This window comes from Budorcas taxicolor, chromosome 15, assembly GCF_023091745.1.
Source record: "Budorcas taxicolor isolate Tak-1 chromosome 15, Takin1.1, whole genome shotgun sequence".
Taxonomy (NCBI): Eukaryota; Metazoa; Chordata; class Mammalia; order Artiodactyla; family Bovidae; genus Budorcas; species Budorcas taxicolor.
In genome coordinates, this window is record NC_068924.1 from 75,406,704 (window position 1) to 75,434,317 (window position 27,614).

General features: G+C 43.2%; 1 protein-coding gene across 1 annotated transcript; it reads right to left on the minus strand.

Moving 5' to 3' along the window:
* On the minus strand, window positions 1-27,614 carry AGBL2 (AGBL carboxypeptidase 2). The gene is made up of 17 exons (XM_052653042.1): window positions 27,579-27,614; window positions 27,263-27,326; window positions 26,059-26,193; window positions 22,658-22,711; window positions 21,470-21,655; window positions 20,120-20,227; window positions 16,068-16,221; window positions 13,413-14,195; window positions 11,910-12,066; window positions 9,653-9,779; window positions 8,769-8,869; window positions 7,577-7,707; window positions 5,812-5,878; window positions 4,638-4,760; window positions 3,671-3,778; window positions 2,341-2,430; window positions 1-174 (listed from the first exon to the last, which is right to left on the minus strand). Exons 1-17 carry the CDS (start codon window positions 27,612-27,614, stop codon window positions 1-3), a joined length of 2,598 nt encoding a protein of 865 aa, XP_052509002.1.

The following is a 27,614-nucleotide window of genomic DNA, read 5'->3' on the forward strand; positions in this document are numbered from 1 at the left end:
CTACGGGTAGGTGTATATGTGCAAGGATGGGTATGCCACGGCGGTCCTGTGGCTTCCCTTTGTGCCAGGATATCTGTTCCTGGACCAGCTTGGCTTCACTGGTGGAGCCGGCTCTTGGCTGGGGTTGGCGCTTCTCTTTGGATCGCAAGATACTGTAAATCCTGGCTTCTCTTTCTGTGCAAACAAGACAGAAGAGTTGAATCACTTTGTGCTGTAATTCCTAAAGCTATAGCTAGGACTGGGGCTGCTGTCACAAGGAGTTAGAGAGAGGTAGTCGCATTTCTCCTCAAATACCAAAGCAGCTGACACTGTTACAGGGCAGGGAGGGGTGAATCGAGCATTCGCCCTAGTCCTGAGATGGCCAAAGAAAAGTCCACAGGCGAGATCTTAACTGTTTCAAGAAGCTCAGGGATTGCATTTTATAAGCTGCTTAGAAACATCACACAAAGAAAGAGACCTTGATTTACAAGGTTGGAGACGGCCCAGAGTTTTTAAACTCTTCTCTGACATACCGTGGAAGTCAAATGCCTACATCTCTGTTACAGAAACACTGAACTAGAAATTTAAAGAAAAATGAAGCAGAAGTAAAGGCCTGGATGGCATTCAGCTACTCTGCTGGGTTTAAATGAATCCCCGTTTACAGGTCACAGCCTAACTAGCACGTTTCAGTGGTGGGCACGGCTTTAGCCACCTGTGGACATCTTGCCGTGGAAGCCGCAGGAGGAAAGGGGACAGTCACCACTTAGCCCTGTGTCAGGACAGAATCCTCTTTGACTTGACATGATCTTCACCTCTCTTTTCACTGCTCTGTTTCTGTGAGATCATGGTGGTTGGAGTATCTACGTTGTTACCCCTCCTAGAGGATCATGGCCTTAAGGGAGGGGTCATGTCATACAGCCCTCAGAGGGCCCCACATGGTCGGATCTTCATAAGATACTGATGGGTAAATGAGAGCATCATTCTCAGAATCCCCAAGCAGCAGACTTGAGAAGATGGCAGGGATCTGATCTTGAGATAAACCATCCAATCTCTGCCTACCGCACTTGTGCATACTAAGTCCCTTCAGTCGTGTCTGACTCTTTGCAACACTATGGACTTTATCTAGCCCGCCAGGCTCCTCTGTCTATGGGATTCTCCAGGCAAGAATATTGGAGTGGGTTGCCATGGCCTCCTCCAGGGGATCTTCCTGACCCAGGGATCAAACTTTCATCTCTTATGTCTCTTGCGTTGGCAGACGGATTCTTTACCACCAGTGCCATCTAACTACAGTAATCCAGTGGTCCTCAATTTTTGCTCCACCTGGACACACGTGAGCAGCACTTTCCCAGAGACATAGCCAGGGGTATTTGAAACCACGTGTTTTCCTGGTTCCTCTGCCTTTTCTAAATCCAACTTGAACGTCTGGAAGTTCATGGTTCACGTACTGTTGAAGCCTGGTTTGGGGAATTTTGAGCATTACTTTGCTAGTGTGTGAGATGAGCGCAATTGTGCAGTAGTTTGAATATTCTTTGGCATTGCCAGCTGGTTCACGAGTTGTTTCTCTATTTTTTTTTCTCCTCCTTCTAAGGAAGAATGGGGTTTCCCTGGTGGCTCAGCAGTAAAGAACCCACCTGCCAATATAGGAGACACAGGTTTGGTCCCTGGGTCAGGAAGATCCCCTGGAGAAGGAAATAGCAACCCACTCCAGTATTTTTGCCTGGGACATCCCATGGACAGAGCAGCCTCGAGGGTTACAGTCCATAGGGTCACAAAAGAGTTGGGTATAACTTAGCGACTAAACAACAAGGAAAGAATACGCAGGTACAAATGAACAAGAGAGATGTTATTATAGGGATAAATATGAATTCATTCAAACTTATTCTTTTAAAAAAGCGGATCATTCACAAACCTCTGTACTGAACGGTCACTGTAACCGGATATGAGATGCCCCTCACACCTGGTGGTGGCTCCCCGATTGTTGTTAGCATCTCCTGGCTTGAGAGTCGCTGCATGCACTCGGTTACAAAACAATAGCTGCCTAACAAATGCTCACTGAAACAAAATGAAATTTGCCATGGCAAGTGTTCAGCCCCGGGTGAGCTTCCCCAGTCCTGAGGTGCCTTGCGGGCTGTGCTCCAGGCTGGTCAGGTGTTTGCAGCCTGAGGAGGCAAACCATCTGAGATGTCCGCCTTAACAGAACAAATCCACAGGGACGACACTGTGTGGACCGTGGATCACCACCCCTCGAATCATATAATACATTTGAAAAACAAAATCAACTGTGGGCACACACACACACACACACACACACACACACACACACACACATACACACACATATACATATATTAGGTGAAATACCTGTATTCTGTCTTTATTCTTGGTCAAAATCACGGTGGTCATATCTGTTGGGTCCAGGGAGGTGCTTTTGCCTCTTCCGTTTAACTGGGACTAAAACAAAGGAACATATTCTCACTAAATTTTCCACCTGGACAAGTGTGTGATTGCATAAAACACACAGAGGACTTTTTATTCATGCATGTTGACTCATGGTACTCTCACTTTGAAAAGAGAGGCAGAATGCAAATACAATAATTCAAAGGAAACTAATGCTTACTGAATGCCTACTATGTGCTGGGCACTTCACACATGGTTTCACATAGAATATTCTCAAGAACCTCATGATACCACAAGCCCAGCATTTTAGATGCAGGAACGGAGCCCCTGGGGGGTGAAGAAACTCACAGAAGATGACACAGTGGGGCTGGGATTTGAACTGAGGCGGCCTCCACAGCGTGCGTTCCTGCCGCTATCACACTGGATGCCGAGTGGCCCTCGATACTGAATGAAGACGGCTGTGCTCTGCTCGGGCTCTGCGCTGTAGCGCTGGGGGGCCTCATTCTGTCGTCCTCACCCATGGGGCAGCACTCCGCGCGAGGTAGGCCTCATGCACGCGGTTTGCCTACTGCCATACTCACGTCTACTTTACACACAGAAGAGTCGCGGATTTCATGGCCGCGCCCCAAAGCACTGCAACGCCGCCTGGATCTGTCCCTTCTGTGTCCTGCCGCATCCGACTCGGGATGCTGACTTCCTGCTTACTTGTTAAACCCCCAGCAGACGCCAGGGTCCCTGAGGCAGGGAGGGTACTTCGTTCGATGCTGCCCTCCCGGCCTTCAGTAGGTGGCCTGCAGGCAGTGGCTGACAGTACAGTCTGCTGAGTGGATGGAGGGAGCATCCAGCAGCCACTCTTATGATTTGGGTATAAACATCACAGTTCACCAAGGCGTGGTATCAGACTTCAGTGGTGTCCAATCCAAGGCAGTGTCAGTGTCCACCAATGCTAATGTCCCCCTGCTCCCGGCTGTACTGTCAGGGTGACAGGGGGCGAGGGGGAGATGCGCTAACTGGAAAAATCAGAGCAACTGCGTGACAAAGACTAAAAACGGAACAGAATAGACAGCCCCAAACTTAAGAGTTTTCAGGAAAAAAAGTAAATACTGGAGGCGATGGATGTGTTAATGAACTAAATGGTGGCAATCGTTTCTCAATGTATATATGTGTGTTGTGTGTGTGTGTGTGTGCATGAGTGCATAAAATCACACTGTACACTTTAAATATATTACCAAAAAATTTTTAAATAACTTTTCTATGAGTGAGTAAAAAAAAAATAGTCAGGCAAAAACAATACCTTATTCAATCTTGATTTTTCATATTTCATCATTGAAGAACGGGCATTCTCTGAAGTTCTGAAAAAGGCAGGATGCTTTTGCAGAGTAGAAGGAAATCCTGCCCTTTCCTAGAAGGATTGCAAAGAGAACAGTTTTCAGTTGCTCTGTTATAATTAATCTACTCACAACAGACCCGATTCACTCAAGAGCAAATCTCCCACCTCTGAAGGCATCTTCACCTTTAGAGAGCAGGGGGTGTGGCGTGGGTGTGGCCGTGAGGAAGGAGGTGCCCAAGTGGCCTTCGCCTGTACTAGGCTGAGCTCTCACCACCCACCACTCTGGACTGGCTCTTGGCACCACTTTTCCGTCACTACCTCCTTCCTCTGGAAATCCAGACTTGGTGGACTCCTGGACTTGCTGTGCTAGAGTCTAGTGGAAGGGCCAAGCTGAAATATGCTCAGGGATGTCCAGAGGACCCAGGTCAGTCGTGTCCGACTCTTTGAGACCCCATGGACTGCAGCACGCCAGGCCTCCCTGTCCATCACCAACTCCCAGAGTTTACTCAAACTCATGTCCATTGAGTCGGTGATGCCATCCAACCATCTCATCCTCTGTCATCCCCTTCTCCTGCCCTCAGTCTTTCCCAGCATCAGGGTCTTTTCCAATGAGTCGGTTCTTTGCATCAGGTGGCCAAAGTATTGGGGTTTTAGCTTCACACCAGTCCTTCCAATGAATTTTCAGGACTGATCTCCTTTAGGATGGACTGGTTGGATCTCCTTGCAGTCCAAGAGACTCTCGAGAGTCTTCTCCAACACCACAATTGAAAAGCTTTTGCTTTTGAGGACCCGGGTAAGAGCTCTGAAATCCATAGAGAAAACGCCCCCCTGTCCCATTTCCCATCCCCTTTCTGGTTTAGAGTAAACCTCGACTCTGTCTTGCACCCAGCGTGGAACACTCTAACCAGACAGTAGATGTGGGCCTTCTTACTGGGGCATCTTCAGTCAACTTTGACTCCGGCATCAAAGTATTTCTCTGATACTGTCTGTTTCGCTGCTTTCTCGATTTAAGTGGCTTTTTTTTCTTCTTATACATCGTCTTCTTCTGATGCAACTATTTCAGAAAGCACAGAGAAATTAGCCATTGAGGGTTCCAGACAGACACCCACCCATAGGGAGCACTCTTTTCACACAATGCTCAAAACACCATTGCTAACCCAGGATCCGGGCCCTCACAGTGTGTTGAGTTCTTGTTGGTTTGAAGAACCAAAAAACAGTTCAGTTACCTCATTACTAGGGACCCCTCCCCACTTAACACGCCTAAATCCCCCTATTATAAATATACTGCCAAAGAGGCACCTATACCAATAACCAAATATCTGTGATATAAAATGTGAAAGCACATTACTTAAGGCAATATTGGCAAGTACAGACGATACTGATTACTAGCTGTGTGATCAACTGATACAGTTTGTTTGTGACAACAGGGTAGCTTTAATAATTAAGCAAATGAAGCTTGGTACTAATTTTCCAGTTACCCATGGTGTGGCGAAGCTTATTCTGATGCTGCTGTTAAATCTAGCTGAAGAAATTGTAGGGTCTAGTCTGATATGTCTGGCTTATCTGACATAGACTTAAACTCACCCAAGAAAGAAGATATTTCTTAATGTAACTAGGAATTCAAGTGCTTAGTGAACCACAACAAATATTTTGCTGTCTCCAAAGCTCTTATAATATCTATGTAAAAAAAAAAGTCTGTCTGTGAATAGACAGGGCAAAAATAATCACTTAATAATACAGAAATATGGAAAACTACCTGAGACCATGTCAACAAAAACACTTTCCAGTATTTTTTAAAATGCGTGGGTTGTTTTTAACAACCTCCACCTGTTAACGTGGCTTTCACTTTAAGTTAAACATTTCCCCCTCACTTTTTGTTAATTTTGGAATCTATGTGGAGTCCTCACATTTTTCCTCTCTAGGTTTTAAAGAAGAAAGTTGCAAAGGACAAAAAGAAGGACTCCAGGGCTGGGTAACCAGTTAGGATGCTATTACTATATTTTCTGCGGATCTTAGGACAGTTGAAAATTCCTCCAAACTATTCAGTAGTGTCAGGCTTTTTTTAGGCTGCTACTTCCTGGGTGTCAGAGTCTCTATAATCTCACCTCATCTGCTATATTCAGTAGGTGAACAGGGAGGCCATCTGAGAGGGAGCTGTCAGAACCGCTGGTGCTGTTTCCAGAAGGAAAGGAAAAGGGAAAGAACTGTCATTAATTTCCAGGATGTATAACACTGACCAGAATAGTGGCATGGGGTTAGGACATCTGGTCTGCTATTTGCCCGCAATGTGTATTTCAATTACTAAGAAATCAAGACAAGCACATCCATTCATTCATTGAGAACACCTCCAGCATGCCAGGCAGTGCACCAGGAACAGAAAACAGAGATGACCCGTGTGGCAAAATAAATACTGGCCAGATGGACAAAGCTGCCCTTGGCAGTGATTTTGAGAGGCTGTGGGATTTTTAAGGAGCAGCCCGAGAGAACAGCAGGGGTCTGTGGTTTGTCTGAAAGCAGGGGCTTTTTCCAGTGTGCAATGCCTGTCTAGTCAGTACCAGCTCAGAGCAAGGATGTGACTAGTTACTTTTTAAGAATACGTTGAAAATACAAATAGATACATTTAATAACAAAATATCTGTAGGTCACAGATTAGGAGCATTACTTTTAACACCCCAAATCCCCCTTGGAAAGCTCTGGATGAACGTCTAGGCTGATCTGAAGCCCCCCCGCAAACCGTCGTCTCCCCCTTTCTTCACAGGCTGGGATGAATGAGGACTCAGATAATGCATCCTCTCTCCTTTCCTCATGTCCTCGGTTTCTGGGCTGCGTTCCACTTTCCCCTTTCCTGGGGTGTGGTTGGCGAGAACTGAAAGCTGTGCCTGTGACACGTCCTCCGTATATGAAAAACGTCTTAGGCACAAAACTCAGATCTCCTGGGAGAGGACGGCATCTCCAGCCGCTCTTTTGCTCAGCCCTTTCATCCTGTTCGTGCTCCTCTCCCTCCCATCAGCGCACAGCGAGGAGCCCTGCAGCAAAGCAGTGGGAAGGGAGCTCTCGCTTCTCTCACAATTCCCAGCTCCCTGTTCTCACAAGGCTTTTCCAGTCTGAGCAGCAGCCTTTGAAGCTGCCAGATAATAGCCTCTGAAGTCCCTTTTGGAGATAACACAAAACGTTAACAAAGAGAATAGAAGCATGAGATGCGGTACGCCCCGGAAGATGTCTAAAACCACGTATGTGCACACTGAGACATAGCTCACACTGGGCCCGCACACACGCAGCCCGCTGTTCTGTGCGAATGGACAGAGCCCCATGGAGGCTGGTGCTGAGGCTGACAGACTGGATTCAATAACTCTTCACTAAATCCATCAGGGTATCCCTGCTGAGCCTGTCGGGATGCAGTCAGGATGCTTTTGAGTCAGTCCCCACTGGGCCCGATGTGCAGGAGTTGATATGCAGGAGGCGTTTTGTTTTTGAGACTGCAAGTGAAGAGGCCTTGGTGCAGCGGTCCTTGTGAGTTCGGCAGAGGCTTCTGGGAGAGTGGAAGAGGTGACATGATGAGTGCAACGCCCTCCCTGGCCTGATGATCTGGTTGTTAAGGTTCCTAGAGAGACTTTTGGGAGACTGAGTCAGCAGAACTACTTTGGGACCACAAATCAGGGCTCCCTAACCCTTTCCAGAGCCGAGAGAAGGGGCTAACAAGGACCAGGCACTTAATACCTAGTTGTTGAAAGAACAACGTGTATCCAAGTGTGCCATGATTTTAGTCAACACTTTGCATCCGAGGTTCAAAACCAACACAACAGAGCAAGCAAGACAATAATTAAAAAAAACAGAACCTCTCTGGTTTTACTTTGAAATGAAGTTTGTTACCTGGATTCAACGTCAGACAAAGAGATGTCACTCCAGCTTCTTTCTAAATCCATATCTTGTCCAAGTTCCTTGAATTTCTTATGGATTTCCTGTTGTAAGAGCTCTTTAAGCTCTGCCAGACACTGCATGAACTATGGAATTGAAAAAAAAGAAAAGCTATTCTTGATTATTCATTTATTTATTCATATACTAAATATGCTGAAAGGCACTTTGTTTATTGCTGGGAACATAAGGATGAGTAAACTGTAACCTCTGCTACTAAAGGCATGTTAACAATAAGTTACATGAGCTGTGGGAACAGGCAAAAGCATTTTTAGGGAAGAATGTCAATGAATACTGCTTTAGCCATTCCCTTGGTTATAGTTAATAAATTTCTTGAACAATGCAAAGGTCGGATTTGCTTCATATTTTTGAGTAGCAAAGAAGGAAAAGTTAGAATGGGGTGGTTCAGATTTTGGCCTCTGGCAAATCTGATTTAAGAGGCCCTGTGCTGGGGTCAAATTCTCCTTTAAGTATTTTTTTTATGGTACAGTTGCATCCAGAGTGGTGCATGTCACGTGTTCCCAGGGTGGACATTTCAGAGGGGGCATGAGAGATGAGTTAGGGACCATGAGTCCAGGCTCCCTTTTAAGAAGGTGAACAATAAAGGGAAATAGAAATAAGCTCCCAGAAAAACAAGGCCAAAGGAAGCCTCCATTTGTGATTTAGGATGGGGGCAGCTTGAGAACATCTGCAGTTGAGAGGAAGAAGAAAAGGAAAAACAAAAACAGGCCCAGAAAAGAGAAGAGGTGATTGATAAGGCAAGACCTCAGGGAGACCCCGGGGGTGGGGGTGGGGGGGCTGGCAAGCGCACCGAGGGCAGAAAGGGTTTTGGAGAAGAGAAAGGACGCCTGGTTTTCTGAGACAGGAGGGAGGGGAGCGAGCACTGGAGCTGCCACAGGGAGGCCCAGGAGCGAGGGAGAGGCGGCTGTATGGGAAGGGTGCCACGGCCCCCACTCCCCGGGAAGCACGAGGGCTTACCATCGGCCGGGAGTGTGCAGACTGAGGTTTCCTTACTGTCTTTGATTATAAAAACTTCAGAAAAATATGAGGAGGAAAATAAAGATCACCTGTCACCCCACTGGGCTGACTTTGGACCCGTGTGACAGTGATCCCAGTGACATCACCGCCTGTCTTGAAAGCCCATATTTACCTTGGTTCGGTCAGGATCACAGAAATCGAGAAGGGTGTCACAGACGTGATAACCCAGGGACTTCAGATCCTCAGTGGTAAAATGAGTGTCTCTTTTATTGCCTGGGGACAAAAAAAAATCCATAGGACTTCTTACTAAGTCTTCATGAGCAAATGCAAACTTAATTTATGAATAATATCTCATTAAAAACACCACCTCTGATTCCAGAATATTATGCTTCTGGACAGGGTTTCTCTCTTGGTCCATTTCAGGAGAATCTTTGACAGTGATCAAGTTTACAATCATGATGCCTGAATTACTGAGGTTTTACTTTGTGATAAACACTAGACCAAATGCTTTATGCACACTATCTCATTAGGTAGTACCTGTAATTCAAGTACTAACATTATTGCTAGTTAAAGGAAATTCAAAGGGCTTCCCATGTGGCTCAGTGGTAAAGAACCTGCCTGCCAATGCAGAGCCGCAGGAGACGTGGCCTTGATCCCTATGTCAGGAAGATCCCCTGGAGGAGGAAATGGCAACCCACTCTGGTATTCTTGTCTGGAGAATCCCATGGACCAAGGAGCCTGGCGGGCTACAGACTATGCCGTCGCAAAGAGTCAGGCACGACTTGAGTGATTGAGCATGCACGCAAAGGAAACCCAAACTCAGACCTGCTGTATCTCCAGGCCCTGAGCAACCACTGTGCTGTACTGCCCCATCAGTGTGATATTTCAGTATGATATCAGTACGATATTTGGGCTCTCGAATTTAGCATTAAAGCACAGACAGGAAAATCTTCTGGGTCAACTATCTCCCCAACATTCAAAGGGACTTCACCTTGCCAGTGCTTGGCTTGGCTTCCTCTTGCCATAGTGGCCCATGATCTATGAAAGACAGCTTACCCAGGGTGGACCCGCCAAACGTAGACTCCATGGTGTAGCTGTTGAGGATCCCCATCCGCCACATCACCACGCGTCCTGTCCCTTCTTTGCATTTTTGGACTTTAAAGTTACAACTGTGAAAAGAGAACTGAAGGGAAACCCAAACCTTCTGTTAATCATAAACTGGTAAATGTAAGATGTCTAAAATTCACTAATATAGTTTAAAAAAAAATGGAAGTATCTATTAGTTTCTAACATACGCTCCATAAAATACCAAGGGGGTGTCATAGATATTACAAAGGAAAAAATGAGTTCTGCATTCTTGTTGGTTGGGGAGATGAAGGTTTAGCCCAATCAAACAGGCCTTCTCTGCAGGACCTCTCATTTAATGTGTTATTGTGGACTATGACTCTCACTAAGGGAGAGAGTAGATTCTGATTTTCATTGCCTATGAACTCTTCCTTTCCTTTCCCACCTTCCCCAGGGACATTCTGGAGGACTAGGGTTCCTTCAACAACTGTTTGGGAATGCTGGCTTACTTTAGTATTCAAGGTACCAGCCAGCCTGAGATTTATTTTCTACCCCTCCCCACCTTGAACCCTTGGATCTAGAACCCTTATCCTCTATCTATGATTTGTGTATCCCTCACCCCTATGACCTCTGCCCAGACTCTCCCACCTCCTAACACTAATGTGGTCCTAGCTTGGAGTTCAATAGCCTCCATCGTATTTCATGATCATCCCCAACTCTTTCCTCATTTGGAATTTATAAACATATATTGGGTTAGCCAAGGAGTTTGTTCAAGTTTTAGATACTGGGTTCTGGATGAGATTTCATTTGAAGAAAGAAAGAGAGTCCCGGAAAAAATAGAAGATTAAAAAAAGAAAAGAAAGAACGCAGGCAGGGAGGGAATCAGAGCAGAAGGAAGAAAAGCTTCCTTTTCCTTTTTTAACAAATAAGTCGCAGATATAAAATATTTGTCCTATTTATATTTTTTCCAGCCACACTGCACAGCTTGTGGGATCTTAGTTCCCTGACCAGGGATTGAACCCAGGCTATAGCAGTGAAAGAGCCAAGTCCTAACCACCAGACCCCCAGGGGATTCCTTTGTCCTATACTTTTGTTTGATTTTTTCAGGACTAATGGTTTTTAAAGGGCTATTTTTATTCCTATTCTATTTATTTTGGCTGCACCAGGAAGCATGCAGGATCCTAGTTCCTTGATCAGGGATCAAACCCTCGCCCCCTGCAGTGGAAGTGTGGACTTTCAACCACAGGACCGCCAGGGAAGTCCCTGTCTTATATCTTTATGTGAGAAAAATCTGCACTATCATTTAAACACTTTTCTAAACCCAATCTAACAACTTCTTTCCAATGCCAGTTGCACTTTGACTCTACTTATGATGCTGAAAACCAACTTTTAAATCAGTGCAGACACAACTCACAGAGCTATCATTCAACCAACCACTAAAGACTCTTAAGTTGTTTTTATGAGTCCTCTACTGTCTTACAGTTATTTGTGATCTTGTATTACATAAATGTTTCTGTAGAGGCTCATATAACATAAGCATTGTGTCTTTCAATCCCTTCTTCCAATGCCAGCCACAGGATGGAAGATGGTAGAGAATTCTACCTACTAAGAGTTTGAACTTACACCCAGGGCAAAGCAGCCAACAGCAATTACAAAAAAAAAAAATCATCTTTATGGAGATATTATTCGCATACCGTACAATTCACACATTTGAAGTACACAATTCAGTGGCTTAAATATATTCACAGAGTTGTGTAACCATTACCACAACCTAAGTTTAGAATATTTTCATTACCCCAAAAAGAAACCCAGGACGCATCATTAGCTGTCACGCCCCATGCCACCCTCGGCAATCACTCAACCACCTTCTATCTCTACAGATTTGCCTTTTCTGAATGTTTCCTAGGACAGCATCCTATAACATGTGGGCTTTAGTGTCTGGCTTCTTTCACTTAGCATAATGTGTTCAAGGTTCATCTGAGTCCCAGTGTATCGTGGCTCAGTTCTTTTTACTGCCAAATAACATTCCATTGTGTGGATATACTACAGTTCTATTATCTTTTCATTGGTTGATGAACACAGTGTTATTCTCAAAGCCACATTTTTCTTAAGGCTTGAAGTCCAGCTTTCTGGGATTTACCCAAGATAACGAAGAGCGACAAAGTGGCAAATCAGACACCACATACAGGAATGGATGAGTTATCCTTCTCCCTTAGTCAGTGGACAGGAAATTACCTTTCGTGCTTACCTTGTCTGGTGCGTTTTTGCTTAACATTAAAGGAAAGACTCGCTCATGAAGCCAGAACTGGCGATTGGTGTTATTGCAACCATACAGGAAGATGTTATTCTTCCGGCTGTGGCCGTGGAAATCACAATACAAGAGAACCTCCCTTTCTTCAAGAAGTCTATGGGGGGGTGCAAACATAGGACTCAGTGGGTATACAAAGGCATGAAAATAGTCAAGGATCCCTTGGAGTCTCTTCCTTAAGCATGTCTGTTGTTACTTTCCCTCCTAAGAAAATTTCAGCCCCTAATGATCTTCAAAGGACCCCCAACCTCATCCCTGATGGAAACGTGTCTCCAGCACTCTTTGCCCTGCCAGCCACAGAAAGCAGAGATGGGTAGGCCTTGTGGAAGCAGAGGAGAAAATCCACTGAAAGAAAGCCCACCCTGTTGCAGACCTGTGGAAAGAGGGAGACAGGCAGAGAGGGGAAAGAACCAAAGACAGCCTTGGTTTCTGACATTCCAGGCGTAGTTCCTCTAAGACTCAGCTCTTGTCTCTGGATGACCAGGATACCTATTCAATCTTCCAAACACAGTCACCTTCTCTGTGATGATGGTAACAATGTCACACCTTTACAACATGCAGGGGACCATGCTAAGTAGATAACATGGATTATCTCATTTAAGCCTCACAGTAACCACCCAAGGCAGGTATTATTATCCCCACTCTACAGATGAGAAAACTGAGGCTTCCATGGTCACAGAAGCAGTCAGTAGTAAAACCAGGTCTCAGACCCAGGCCTGCCCAACTCCAATATACACTCGGAGCCATTCTGCCGCTCTCAGCCATTCACACAGATATGGTGAGAAGGTGCACGAGTCCACACATTCATGTGCGGCAACTTCGGGTCCAGTGAAACGGAAGCTCCTTTAAGGCGGGTGCTGTGATGTTACTAGTCTTCAACTGCTTTTACACTGGCTTAGAAAAGGCAAACTGATTTATTATTCTTTCTTTATAAGAGGATAACAAGGAATTCAGACTCTACAACCAGAGAACTAGCTGTACGACCTTGGGCAAGTCTCTTAACTTCTCTGGGCCTTAATTTCCTCGTCCTATATAAAATGGGGACATTGACTGTGCCCACCTCACAGGGCGAATGTGAGACTCAATGGGGCATGTGGGAAGCACGGAGAACACTGCCTGTTGTACACAAGAACTGACGAATAGTTAGGTACTATTATTATTATTACACAAGTCTTATCAAGAAGATCTATGAACTCCCTGACTTTTGACCTTTTACATTCAATCATTTCACTTATAAGTAAAACACCTCTAGTGAAATACTGCATGTTTAGTTTCAATCCAGAGATAAGACATGATTTAAAAATGTGAAAACTAACAAACCCACATGGCTGCAAAGAGAACATTAGACTGTCCCCAAAACCGTTCCTGACGCCTATGCCATTGGGAAAGGGCTCACACATCAGACTGAGCTGACATTGTTAAGACCAACGACAGAAGCCTCACCTCTTGATCATATTTCTGGTGTGCCAGATGCAGGGGAAAGACTCCTTCAGAATGGTCTTGTAATGCCGGTTCAAGTCCCTTCCAGCCAGCGAACAACGATAATTCCCCACGATCACTCCGTCTGGATTTAACATGGGGACCACTTTGAAGATAAAGATATCTCTGAGGAGCTGAGCATCTGGGGAGTTGCTTAGGATGAAGTCCAAAAAGCCTTTCATAATCCAGGAGCCATTACTTTCTCCGGGGTGCACGCGGGCAGTCAAGACCACAGCTTTCTTCGCAGCTGCCTCTTGAGGGGTCCGGGCTGGGTTGGTGATGGTGAGCAGGTAGACGGTGTTTCCTGCTAGGCTCCTACATAAAGTCTGGAGTTTGCAGAACTGAGATTTGACGGGGCTGTTTGCCACCGACAGGAGGAAGCGTTGCAAGTCAGTGTACGTGTATGGGTAGAAGTGTGCAAAGAAGCAAGTGTCCCGGTCGTATGGAAACCGAATGGTCCATGTGAGACAGTGAAAGGGCTGCTGTCTGTCATCCGCGTTGTTCCTGTAGTACTTGATGTCATTTCCTTCTCTCCTCCAGCCAATGCTGTGGGTGCTGGCATCCAGCTGGGAGTACATGAGTGGCTTCATCCCTACAGTATAGAGGCTCTTGGGTTTTAGCAAGTTGACGATGGTGAAGCGATAGGTGACATCTTTTCTGGTGTTCTGAACTCGAAAATAAAACCACTGAGTGTGCTTATTTGTGTAGAGGTCAGTTCGCAAGGTGAGTTCATACTCAAAAGTGTTTCTGTAACAGAGAACACAGAAGGATATCTCTGTAACTCCACTCGCCCCTCAAAAAACAAACACGGTTTTCTCCTGATAGAAACAGATCTTACTACAACAGAAAAGCCTGCAATATCAAACATTTATTTTCTATTTTCCCTAGTTTTCCAATCCATGTATCAGGCCAGCAGGAACTTGGGGAAAGAAAACTTATTCAGAGTGGGACAGGAAGAACGTCAAAGCTGACACTGCCGCGCAGCATGGTGGGGAGCGCCGTGAGCTCCTTGGCATCTTCCAAGAGTAGCCAACAGCAGCCTCTGACTACTTCAGCACCTCTCTCTGAAATACACTAAACAGCCCAGAGCCAGCGCTGGAGGCGAGCCACATTCTGGATGTCATCCCTGCAGAAGGCAGCTGTAAGCCGTCTGCGCTATCTTTATCTCTGACCCTCACTTATTTGAAGATGAGGGGACATTTCTGGAAAGTGTTCACCTTGTTGAACTTGCAGAAGACAGAATACAAATGCCAGAGTTCATGGAAAGATGCTCATCCACAACATGACTCAGGAAGCATGGACTAACGAGGATGTCCCTTCCGCCTCCATCTCACTGGCATTCCAGAGCTGGGAAACAGGCACTCTCACACACGGCTGATGGGGACTGAAGTCATGCCGGGAGGACAACTGGACAAAAACCAGCATTACTGAAGTGATCAAACCCTGACCCGACAATTTTATGCCTAGGATTTGTCTCATACCACCACCGTACTTAAAAATATGAATGCATAAGGGTACTCATTCATTAAGCCAAACATTGTAAACATCTGCATTTCCCATTACTTGGGGAAAAGGTGAAAAAGATATAGAGCATCCATACGACAGGGCAACATGAGCTGTTAAAAATAAGGAGATGCATCTGTGGTACGGCCATAAGAAAACATCCAAAATTCATGAAGTGGAAAAAAGCAACATGCAAAGCAGCGTGTACTAAAAAAAACCCAGCATGTGTGCTGTTTTTTAAAGCCATGTAATCTGTAGATATTACCTCTATCCAGAGAGAAAAAAGTTAATGCATATGCACAAAAATTAATACACATAAACAGTTGCTGCATCCGGGAGGTATGATCATAGGACTTCAACTTTTTATGTTAGGTATTAAGGAGTTTCCTTGGTGGTTCCACAGTAACATGAGAGATGTGGGTTTGATCCCTGGGTTGGGAAGATCCCTGAAGAAGGAAATGGCAACCCACTTCAGTCTCCTTGACTGGAGAATCCTATGGACAGAGGAGCCTGGCGGGCTAGCAACTAAACAACAACATTTTTATTAAGATTGTAAAAAGTTAATGAACAGGAACCCTAATTAAATAGAATTGGGAGACCAGAAGGGGGAGCTCTCAAGCCCTGCAACGATAGTGGAGCCCAACAGGAAGAACTCTTTCCTTCCTGGTAAGGATGCCGCCAATGAAAAGCTACGAACCTTTTGTTTACTAAAGCCTCCCATCTTCCTCTCCTCTCAGTTAAAGTGTTCTCCCTCCCTTGCATTACAGGACTTCCGAGGCTCCCTGTGTCTGCAGACCCTGAACTGCAATTCTGTCGATCTTGAAAAAGGGCATGTTTGCTGGAGAAATATCTAACAGTGTATTTCAGGTCCATAAAGCAAATTTCAAATGTGCACTAATTTCTTTTAGAAGTAGAAAAAACAGTTTGGATAATTTTTTTTTTTCTGGAGGAAAATATGAGTCACAATTATTTCATTCTTCTTCATTGTCCTCACAATCATCTCTCATCACTTTTCTCTTCTACAAAAACACTCCTGACTCCTAAACATGATTCCTGAAGACACTTCTCAGTCATTTCAGTCATCATCCCTTTGGGAAATTCCTCTCTGTTACTCACACTCTGACAGCTTTCTGCAGGTTCCCACTCTCAAACCTTGATTCAAACAGCAGAGTATTATCTTCTGGTCCTTGTAAGGAGACAGAAAGTTCCTTGATAATTCCCCGTTTGCCTCCTACTCTGGAACTGGTAAAATAGCAATCTTCAGTGGGCACTGTGGATGAGATAGATATATTTAGTCCAAGTTCCACTCAGAATCCATTTATCTAGTATATGTTTATTAAGCCCCTCTGTGTTCAGCACTATTCTAGTTTAACAACAAGGGGTATTTAAATAAGAAATTTCTATATTCTCAGTAGTCAATGGCTTGGCAAGTGAAGCAAGTAATTATTTAACATTCACTGACTTCATATAATCTTACATCACTTATATGGATAATTTCACTTTGCAATTATTTTTTACTATACTTGCATTATGTTGTCAGATGTTAGCAATATCTACCAATCAACAAATGACTGACATCAACAAAGATCCTGACCCCGGGGCAGGATAGATACATGCATTAAACAAATAGAAACATGTACAGGGCCTGCCTTTGTAAGTAGGAACTTCATTAGTAGACAGATTCACATTCTGACTTTTGCTTCTGTATGCAACCTTGTCACTGTGGAGACTCAGAGAGTAAGTAATTTGGATAAATAAAAGCAAAGGAGAAAGTGCGTGTGAAATGGGAGGAAGTAAAAGCAGAGAAAGCAGCAAGAGTGCGTATAATCCATTTAAGAGCTGGAATCCCATGTTGTTCAATCTTTTCAAGGAACCATAATCAATGTACAGACCAGCAACCAGATGTCGCTAATAAAGGAATTTCAACATTTTCTCGAGTCTCTTAGGTAACATTAAAAATGATCCAATTCATAGCCCACAGTAACATATCTCAGAAACAAAACTTCTTTCTTATTTAACCCACAGCATTCTTATAGCACGTGGTTGCTCTAGGACTCCTAACTTAACAAACTCCCCGATTCTCCTCGGAGCCCCATCTTCTCAGTTTTCGTTTTCTTCATTCCTCCAGGAGGGTGGCCTTAACTCCACTTGATGAATCCAAAGGCAAGATCAAGACAGCTGCCACAAATGTGTATTAAGAGGACAATTCACGATAGCTGTCGTATCAGGAAAACGAGCTCTCAGCCCCAGGGTTTCTCCCTCTGTAGAAATATGTCTGGATAGAACCGATGAGGCAGTGGGGATTTATGGTCATCTGGTTTACTGAAAATGACCACAAGGTCACCGACAGGTAAAACAGGCTTATGATACCAAGAATTTCTTGAGGTCCTAGGAGCGATACATCCCCTCAAGTCAACTGACTTACAATCTCAGATTTTATTAAAAAAATTTTTTTTTATGTGGACCGTTTTTAAAGTCCTTATTGAATTTGTTACAATATTTTTTTCTGTTTTCTGTTTTGGCTATGAAGCATATAAGAGCTTAGCTCCCCAGCCATAGATTGAAACTGCATACCCTACATTGGAAGGAAAGTCTCAATCCTGGACTGCCTGGGAAGCCCCCTGATCTTAGCTTTTAAAGTCTTCCAAACTCCTCCTCAGACATTCCGTAAGGTGGAGCTAGGTAGCTGCTTCATCTTTTCTACCTCACTGAATATAGTAAGTTTTGCTGAAACAGTGAGATGAGAGTCCAAAACCAAGGCAACTGGGAGTAGAGCGCGTACAACCACATCTCAGATGGACGCACTCTGCTAAAATCCGCTCATTTTGTTTTTCTCGTGGTAGGAAAGTAAACTCGCTGCAGCTTCCTCTTTCCTATCTCTTGCTGTTTCTTAACCTTCCCCCTCATGATTTTATTAACATACATTCCATTTCTACCAATTACACTTGGTACATATTCCTCCTCTAACAAAACTGACTTCTCCTCTGACCATCTCTATCTATTGATTCACAGCTCTTTAGCAGGACCTCTGCCTTCTGCCTTCAGGGTTACTGTTACCGTCTGCTTCACATCCTCCGCAGCCCTTGTTAACTGTCTTTGCTGTTGTTACGGCTGTTTCAGTGAGTTTGAAGTTGATTCTTCCTTTCCATAAGCATCCTTTTATCAACAAATATCCAATATCAATAAAGGATATCGAACAGAGGAACTTCTCGGGTTCCAGTTTTCAGAATGCTATCATGAAAGGCTGTATTTTATCAAATGGTTTTGCTGCACTGACTGAGATGACTGTGTAGTTTTTTCCTCTTTGTCCTATTAATGTGCTTGTCACAGCAGCTTCCTTATGCTGAACCACCCTTGGCTTCCTGTAACAAGTCTCCCCTGGTGACGGTGTACAATCCTTTCAATATGCTGCTGAATTTGGTTTGCTGGTATTTGGTTGAGGATTTTTGCGTTTATATTCACGAGGAATACTAATCTATAGTTTTCTTGTGATGCCTTTGTCTGGCTTTGAACACTGGCTTCAAAAGAAGAGGTAGGAAGTGTTTCCTCTTCTTCTGGTTTCAAAGTTTTTGAAGAATTAGGGCTATTTCATCTTTAGATGTTCGGTACAATCCAAATAAATCCTGTTAAGCCATCTGCGCCAGGAATTTCTTCCCAGGAAGATTGTCAATTACTAATTCAATTTCTTTGTTATCATCTATTCAGACTTTTTATTTCTTCCTGAGTCAGTTTTGATAGTATGTGTTTTTTCCAGCAACTTTTCCTGTTTGTCTGTGTTCCTAATTTGCTAGCATAAAGCTGGTAATAGCATTACCTTTTAATTGTTTTGATTTCTGTAGAGTTGATGGCTGTGTCCCCTTTCACTCCTAATTTTGATCATTTGTGTTCTCCTCTCCTGTTTTTTTGGTTGGTTTGGCTAAAGTTTTGTCAGTTTTGTTGATGTTTCCAAAGAACCAGCCCTTGGCTTGGTTTCCTATATCACTTTCCCATTTCACTGACTTCCATTTTTCTTTTATTTCCTTCCTTTCGCCCACTTAAAAAAAATTATTTGCTTACTTCTGGCTGCGCTGGACCTTTGTTGCTACACACAGGCCTTCTCCAATTGCGGTCACCAGGGGCTGCTCTTCACTGCGGTGCGTGCTTCTCACTGCAGGGGCTGCTCTCATTGCGGTGCCTGGGCTCGAGACCACAGGCTCAGCAGTCTCGGCTCACAGGCTTAGTTATCCTGTGGCATGTGGGATCTTCCCGGACCGTCAAACCCATGTCCCCTGCATTGGTAAGGCAGACTCTTAACCACTGGACCACCAGGGAAGTCCCTTTGCTCACTTTGGACGTAGTTTGCTCTTATTTTTCTGATTTATTATGGTGGAGGTTTGGGTAATTGATTTGAAATCTTTCTTCCTTTTAAATACAGGCATTTAAAGTCATAAAGTGACCTTGCAGTGCTTTAGCTACATCTCATAAATTCTGATATGTGGTTTTATTTTCAATCAGTTCAAACTATTTTTGAACGCTTATGTTTTCTTTAGCCTGTGGGTTACTTAAGAGAAATGTGCTATTCAATTTGTGAATATTTCTATATTTCCCAGATTTCATTTTGCTATTGATTTCTAATTTAATTTTGCTGTGGTCAGAGAATATATTTTGTATGACTTCAATCCTTTTCAACATATTAAGACTTGCTTTATAACCTTATACATGGTATATCCTGGGGAATTTACCATGTACCCTTGAAAAGAATATGTATTTTGTTCTTGGGTACACTGTCCAGCACATTTTTATAAAAGACATGAATTATACCAACAGGATGGCTGCAAATTAATGCAAGCAACTACAGCATAAATGCCAGGCATACACACATACTACAAAGCACTCACTGCAGCAAAGCAGGCGGAGAAAAGACGAGCAACTCCCCAAAGAGCCAACGTCTGGCTTTCAGGAAGAACAAGAAGGAAGAACATATGAAAGGGACTCAGAACTATTAAGAAAAGGTACTATCATTTTTTAAAAGGGATTAAATATTTAAAACTGATCAGTTATGAATTTCAGGGCTATCACTCAGTTTACCACTAAACTATGGATTTTTGAAAATAATTTTTATTATTAAAAATATGTTTATGGTAATTTGGTCACGATCAGTTACTCACTGTTTGGTGTGATAACAATACCTGCATCTAACTGATAGACAATTGTGCCTTTTTCTTCTCCTACAATTTCTGGTATCTTTTCATTTCCTGTGGGTTGATAGAAATATTCTGGTTGAGGTGGAACCCACTCTGAAAGAAGACATTGAAAAAGTACAAAATAAGAAATAATATAAAAGGTACTTTATTAGGACTGATATAAAATAATAATGCTGATTATTCAAATGGCTAGTCTGGTTGAATCAAATCAAATTCCAATCCTAAGTTTCCAGTGTGTTTGTAAATTAATTATATCTTGCTTCTTTCTATAAAGACTATGGAGAAATTTTTAACAAAAAGCATATACAGCAGAAGCATAAGACTTAAAAATAAGCCAGAAAGTTGGTGCAACAACTCTACAAAATGTGTCACCGAGCTTCCAAGTCAGGACAATACGATCAGCTACATTTTTCTTATTACTATAAAGGAACAAGTATACCATTTCTTCAGAGGAAACAAGGTTTTTTCATTAACACTCAGTTCTGAAAGATTTCTCATATGGGACTTGGGCAGCTTCCTACCGTTTTAAGTACAGGAGCCACTGATGAAAGCCAAGGGCATAGGAAAACACAACTTAAATTCAACAATACATAAAAGAATTATACACCATAATCAAGTGGGATTTATTCCAGGGTTGCAAGGATGGTTCAACATTCACAACTCAGCCAATGTGATACATGACAGTAACAAAATGAAGGATAAAAATCATATGATTATTTCAACACATGAAGAAAAAGCATCTGAACAAAATCCAACATCCTTTATGACAAAAAAGCTGAAAGCTTTCCCTTTAAGATCAAGAGCACAACAAGTGTGCCTACTCTGACCACTTTATTCCATAGTACTGGAACCCCTAGCCAGAGCAATCAGGCCAGAAAAAGAAATAAAAGCTCTTTAAATTGCAAAGAAAGAAGTAAAACTACCACTGACACATATTATATATAGAAAACCCTAAACACTCCATCAGAAAACTGTTAGAACTAGTAACAAATTCAGAAAACTTGTTAGAACTAATCATAAATTTTGTATTTTGCAAAATACAAAATCAATACACAAAATTCTGTTTCATTTCTACAAATGAATAATGAAAGAAAAATTAAGACAACATTCTCATTTACAACTGCATCAAAAGGAGTAAAATACCTATGAATAAATTTAAACATTAGTGTAACTTTTGACTTTGGTGAGTGTGTGTCAGTTTCCCAGAGCTTAAACACTCTCAAGTGAGCTAACAGATAGTGAATCCGTCCTGCCTTGGACTTTAGTATGCCTAGAACCTGAAGCTATCGTACAGACTGTCAGAACAGCAAGGCCATGACACGTAAGTCACATTACCAATATGATGAATGCGCTCCTTGATGACCTCACATTCTATCGGCCACCTTGGAGCCTGTAGCAGCGCGCTGCCAGAGAAAAAAGCAAAGAGGTCTCGGGGTTCTCTGAGACGCGGGTTTACTTCGCCAGTGTCATCATAAAGAAGCTGTCTGCTCTTAACAAACGGCGAACTCAGCCTAAGAGAACCTGCCAAAGGGAAAGGTAAGGAGTGAGCAGTTTCCTTTTCCTTTTGAGGAACTTCACTGCTCAACTGTAACAATTAAGGAATTTTAAGCACTGTATTAAAATATTATCACAGATATGCAATCCTATGACATCTTTCTCCTTCAGAGAGATTTAGTCCAGGCTGACAACATCGACATTATAAAACGTTAAGCTAAAATTCCCTTGTAGCTCAGTCGGTAAAGAATCTGTTTGCACTGCAGGAGACCCGGGTTTGATCCCTGGGTTGGGAAGATCTCCTGGAGGAGGAAATGGCAACCCACTCCAGCACCCTTGCCTGGAAAACCTCATGGACAGAGGAGCCTGGTGGGCTGCAGTCCATGGGGTCACAAAGAGTCAGGCACAACTGAGCGACTAACAGCTGCTAACACTTAAGCTAAACTTCTGCTCTAATCTATAAAGTACTTACATGTACAGCTTTAGAGTAAGTCAGAAGAAACTGTTTTGTTTTTTAAATCAAAGTTAATGGGTTGAAGACATTTCAATAGTGGGTTAGAAATAAAAGTTACTTAATGTATGTTATTTTTGTCTAGAGAGAGGCAAAACAAAACAAAACAAAACAAAACCACACAACTTTCAATTTGACCACCAGCCTTTTAGAAAAAAGGGACATAAAACTTTACTAACTACAATGTAACAATCTACAAATTAAAGTTCAAGTTTTTGCTATAACCATTCAAAGGACAGAGAGAGACTTACAAGACAGACAGGATGGAGAGAGTAGAGGCAGAGAAGTGAGAAGGGGTAGAAGAAAGAGAAGAGTTCTTAGGAAATAAGAGGAAAAAGGGAGGAAAAGAAAGGTTTCAAGGAGAAAGGGCAGGGGAAGGAAATGGGAGGAAGAATGAAGAGAAAGGGCAGGAGGAAGGAAATGCTCAAGGGTGGCACCTCCCAGAGCTGGTGGGGAGCGGGGAGCAGACACATTCCCACAAAGGAGTTTGCATTTTCTGGCCTGGAAGGATGCAATACCTCTGCTCAGAGCTCCGGTCTGTCTGCACCCAGTGGAAGGTAGACAGCTAGGCCCTAGAAAGAGGAAGAGGCCTGGTTTGTCCTGCGGATCTTTCTTTCCTCTGTCGTTTTCCCCCTATCCCTTTCCATCCCCCCACCTTTGGGTCCCTGAATTTCTATGTCTGAACATTTCCCCCACTGTTTAATGGGGGCAGTAGGGGGAGGCAACAAACATTTGAAAAGATGGTAAAGCTACTCAATCTCACTCAAAGAAATGTAAATCAAAACGACATGAAGATATCAGTTTTTTAGCTAACAGAGAGGAAAAACACTGACCTGTTTACACTCAGCCTGACGAGGGTGTAAGTAAGCAACTACCCTCAGAACCTGAGGACAAAAAGGCAAATCTGTGGAATCTTTCTGGAAAGCAAATTTGGCAGTGTCCGGCAAGACTCAGAGCACACCAACCCTTGATTCAGCAGCCCCACTGCTAGGAATTACCATATAGATCTTGTTACAAAGGCTCATCGGCGTACACGTGTAGAGATGCTCCCTGCAGTGATGCTCAAATTGTGAAAATGTACAAACAACCAAAGCAGCCATCAAAAGGGAAGTTAAAATAACCATGACATATTAACGAGATGGAAGACTCATTAATGGGTATTAATTAATAGGTTGCTGCTGCTGCTAAGTTGCTTCAGTCGTGTCCGACTCTGTGCGACCCCATAGTCGGCAGCCCACAGGTGCTCTTAAAAAGAATGAGGTAGATATTTTTTGTGCTCATAGGGAAAGCATCTATTGTTAAACAAAAAAAGCCAATGTAAAGAGGATTGTGTAGACGATCCTTGATGAGCAATCAGAAAGAAAAAATATACAGATACTTGAGGGTATAATTTTTTTCCTGAAAAAAATGATTACAGTAGTGGCTATATTAAGGGTGGGGCTGGGAGAGCTCTTAATTTCCTTTTGTGTTTTTTCTACCATTTGGATTTTCTAACCTTATATGTATATTTTCTTTCTTTCTCTGTCTTCCCCCCTCCTTTCTTTCTCTCTTTCCTTTCTTCCCTTCTTTTTCCCTTTTTGAAACAAGTATATTGTAACTAATTCCTTTTTCACTTCCTTTGTACTTTTCTGGTTTAAAAAACAACACAATAAATGCTTTGCTACAAAGATAAAGAAAAATATCTTCTTCACTCCAATGACCAAAATGGGAGGGGGGGGGGTGTTGGGGGGTGGGAAGGTGTCAGGTTACCAATTATAGTCTAACTAAAATTCGTTTGCATTGTTGTGTTACTTCTGTAGCTGACTTTGCATTTTATGGGTTTTTTACTATATGAAGACAGGCAACTTATTAATGTTATTTCAAGCATCAGAAACTGGGACAGGAGGGGACTGAAGGTGGGGGGTCGGCTGGCTCCTGCGCCACCCCACCTTGACAGTCTTCTTTGCTCAACCTTGGCCTTTCCACTCCCTGCCGGGAGCTCCGGGACACAGAATGGAAGAGCCTTCCGAGCACGAGGATGAGCAAAAATGTAAGACACATATTTGAACATGAAAATGGAGCTGCTACATCGAAGGTTAAGTACCGTCACCTTTCCCTCCTGTTGCCAAACTGCCATCCTAAAATAGTCCGTCTAGGGGCTCCTCTGGTGGCTCAGCGGCAAAGGGTCTGCCTGGCGAGGCAGGAGACTCGGCTTCCGTCCCTGATCTGGGAGGACCCCACACGCTGCAGAACGAGCACGCCTGTGCGCCACAATTATTGAGCCAGGGCTCTAGAGCCCGTGAGCCACAGCGACATAAGCCCTCGCGCCCTAGAGCCCACGCTCCGAAACAAGAGAAACCCCCACAACGAGAAGCCCCCGCGCCGCAACTAGAGAGGAGCCCCCGCTTGCCGCAACTCGAGCAAAGCCCGTGCAGCAGCGAAGATCCAGCACAGTCAGAACATTAATACTAATAAATAAACAATTTTAAGTCTCTCTACTCACACTCCTAACAGCAGTGTGGGAGGGTGTTCTACCATCTCCCGACCTCTACTAGGTATAATCATAAAAATATTTCTGCCCACGTCTCATAATTTACAAAATGGTACTTTGACATACTGATTTGTATCTTTAGTTAGGGGTGAAATTGAGCATCTTTTCAAAAAGCTTCCTGACTGTGTTTGCTTTTCTATGGACTCCTTGCTCATGTCCTTTGTCCATCTTTTCTATTCGGTCACCGCTTACATATTGATTCGTGAGAGTTATTTTGTTAAGGAAATTAATCCTTGGACGTGCCTGTGTGCTCCGTCGTGTCCAACTCTACAACCCCAGGACTGTAGCCCACCAGACTCCTGTGTCCACGGGATTTCCCAGGCAAGAATACTGCAGTGGGCTGCCGCTTCCTCCTCTAGGAGATGTGATCCAGGGATCGAACCCGCATCTCCTGAGTCTCCTGCACCGCACTGCGCCACCAGGGGAGCCCACGTTGCATGTTGCATTGACTGTGTCTGCTTTTCTACCAACTCCTTGCTCGTGCTCTTTGTCCATTTTACTCTTTGGTCATCTTTTGCTTATTGATTTGTATGTTACTTTGTTAAGGAAATTAATCCTTTGACATATTTCTCACAAAAATTTTTTTCAGTTATTTTTCTTTACTAATGGAACTTTTTTCTAAACATAAAGTTTTGCTGTCAAAATTATCAGTGTTACATTTTATAGCTTTTGGGTCTTGTATCATTCAAAGATTTTTAACCAGAAAAGGGATACAATCAGATTTGCACATAAAAAGAAAAAAAAACAAAAACACTGCTGTGTGGAAAGCAGATTGGAAGGGGGCATCATGGAACCAGAAACCGATGATGAGGCTGTTTCAATAGAGATGATGGCAGCTGGGGTAGGGAAGGGGGCATGGGAGGAAGGTCGTGCAGTAAAGGGAAGTGAATTGATGTTTGGTTGGATATGTATTGAGGCAGAAATTCAACTGCGTTCCTACCCTTGGATTCTAGAAAAAACTTGTGGAATCCCTGTAAAAGAGTGGTTTTTGCTTAAGTTAGCTTGGATTGGTTTCCACCACTCCTACTCAAAGAGCCTTAACAAATATATCCATCAAAACTGCATGAAAAAAAATCAACATGTTACTCTTGACCAAAGAGTTTCAACAAATTTTCCAACAATTTGGAGAAAGACCATGCAGAACGCATGGTACTTTAAACCTACAATCCAAAGCAGGTCTACAGAATGTTTTTTTGTTTTGTTATTTTTCTTTTCATTAAAAAATTTTCTTCTCTTTTAAAGACAGAACATTTCTGAGTGATGCCAGAGACAGTGTCCAAGGCTGTTCCCCAGGCTTCTCCCACGTTAGGCCACGTTCTCCTCAACGCCGGGGGCAGTTGCTCAAGGCACTAAGGGTTCTAGGGACATATGACAATGACTACTACTCACATAGACGCTTCTCCTTTTGCAAGCGGTCCGGTATCAAATCCTCTCTTTTTCCAAAAGAGCCACTCAGCAGGTATCGAGGATTATTCTTCCAAACATGCTGGTGCGTAGCAGAATTTGGTAAACTGCTTCTATGAGCTAAGAACAGGCAGTGTAGTGAAAGATGCTGAAGGCTAGTTCATCACGTCCAACATTGAGGTCAACACCCAAACAATTACAACTAGCAAACTGCCTTGCAGGCACCACCTGCCACACCACAGGCCTTTCCAACCAATATAACCCATTTTCCAAAGAGCTTTCACGTTCCAATTTATGTGAACAATTTAAACATAATTTTCTCCGTTTCACGCTGAGAAGACTTGAGAGGCATATGGTAATGTAGAAAGGAAGGGCTGGGTTGGCAGGAAAAAATCAGCAGTTATATAACCAAGTCAGGGTAAGTGCTCAAGAGGGGAAGTAGAGCACTCAGAGTGAGAGGCGCTTTGTCCTGAGGGCTCTGCTGAATCTGGCAAACTGGGAATTCAGTTTTCAACAAGTGAGTGATCACTGACAAAATGAAACAGTTAATAAGAAAGGTTAACAGGATAGAAATAAAATCAATACGAAACCTTAAATTTTATTTCTAAATACCAAGAACAAAGTGAGAACATCAAAATTTTAAGATACCACTTCTACAAGCATATAAATAAGCAGGTCCCTGAAAACAATTTATAAATCTTATTGGAAGACATTAAGGAGGACTGAAGCAAATTAGAGAATTAGAAAATACTATTAATAGGTTGGAGAATGTGGTATTGGAAAATTCTCATTTCTTGTCAAGTATGATCTATAGATTAAATGCAATCCCATTTTTTTTTAAAGCATCACATGCCAATTCTAAAATTATATAAAAAGGTAAGGTTAGCCAAGACACTTCTGAGTACGACAATATGGGAGGACATTTCTTTCCAGATATCAAGACTATTTTAGTGCCATGTCATGTCATTAAGAAAGGGTGGTGCTGGTTCAAGGACAGACAGACAGACCTCTGTATAAACGGACACTCAACAGAAGTGACAGAGCATATCAGTGAGGAAAGGAAGTACTTCTCATTAATGCTGCTCAAAAAATTCGTCATTAGTTTATCCAAGCACAACTCTCTCAGTTGATCCAACAACTTACTTCAATGACCCAGGAAAGGTGATGCTGGGTCAGAATGAGATATTACCTTTATAGTAGCCATAGTACTGGAGGTGATAGTACATAAAGTCTTCATAGGGATCAGGAAGAGTCTGTGAAAGGACAGACCATCTCAATCAGGAAAACGTTTTCATAATAATCATTATCACAACAACCTGTTAAAAGAGTAATACTGACTTCTAACAAAGGCACACAAGCCTGGTCGCAGAGGACCCCATACCTGAGAACAAGCCATGTGAAAGACATTTGTGCAAATGATTCTATCTTTCGGATCAAGATCTCTAGCCAGAAAAAGGTGCCACCGGAATACAGTACTGGGTTTCTGGAGAGGGGTGGGTACCGACCTCCTGCTTTAGCTCTGTTTCCAATGCTGGGAACAT

Bases quoted from the DNA above. Each gene is read 5' to 3' on its own strand.
- AGBL2 (XM_052653042.1), bottom strand. From the start codon at position 27,614: ATGTTCCCAGCATTGGAAACAGAGCTAAAGCAGGAG. The intron at 20,228-21,469 runs GTAATGTGACTT...GTCTTCTTTCAG, and splicing joins GGAGCGCATTCATCATATTG to AGTGGGTTCCACCTCAACCA. The intron at 4,761-5,811 runs GTGAGATTATAG...TTTCTGAAATAG, and splicing joins TACTGAATATAGCAGATGAG to TTGCATCAGAAGAAGACGAT.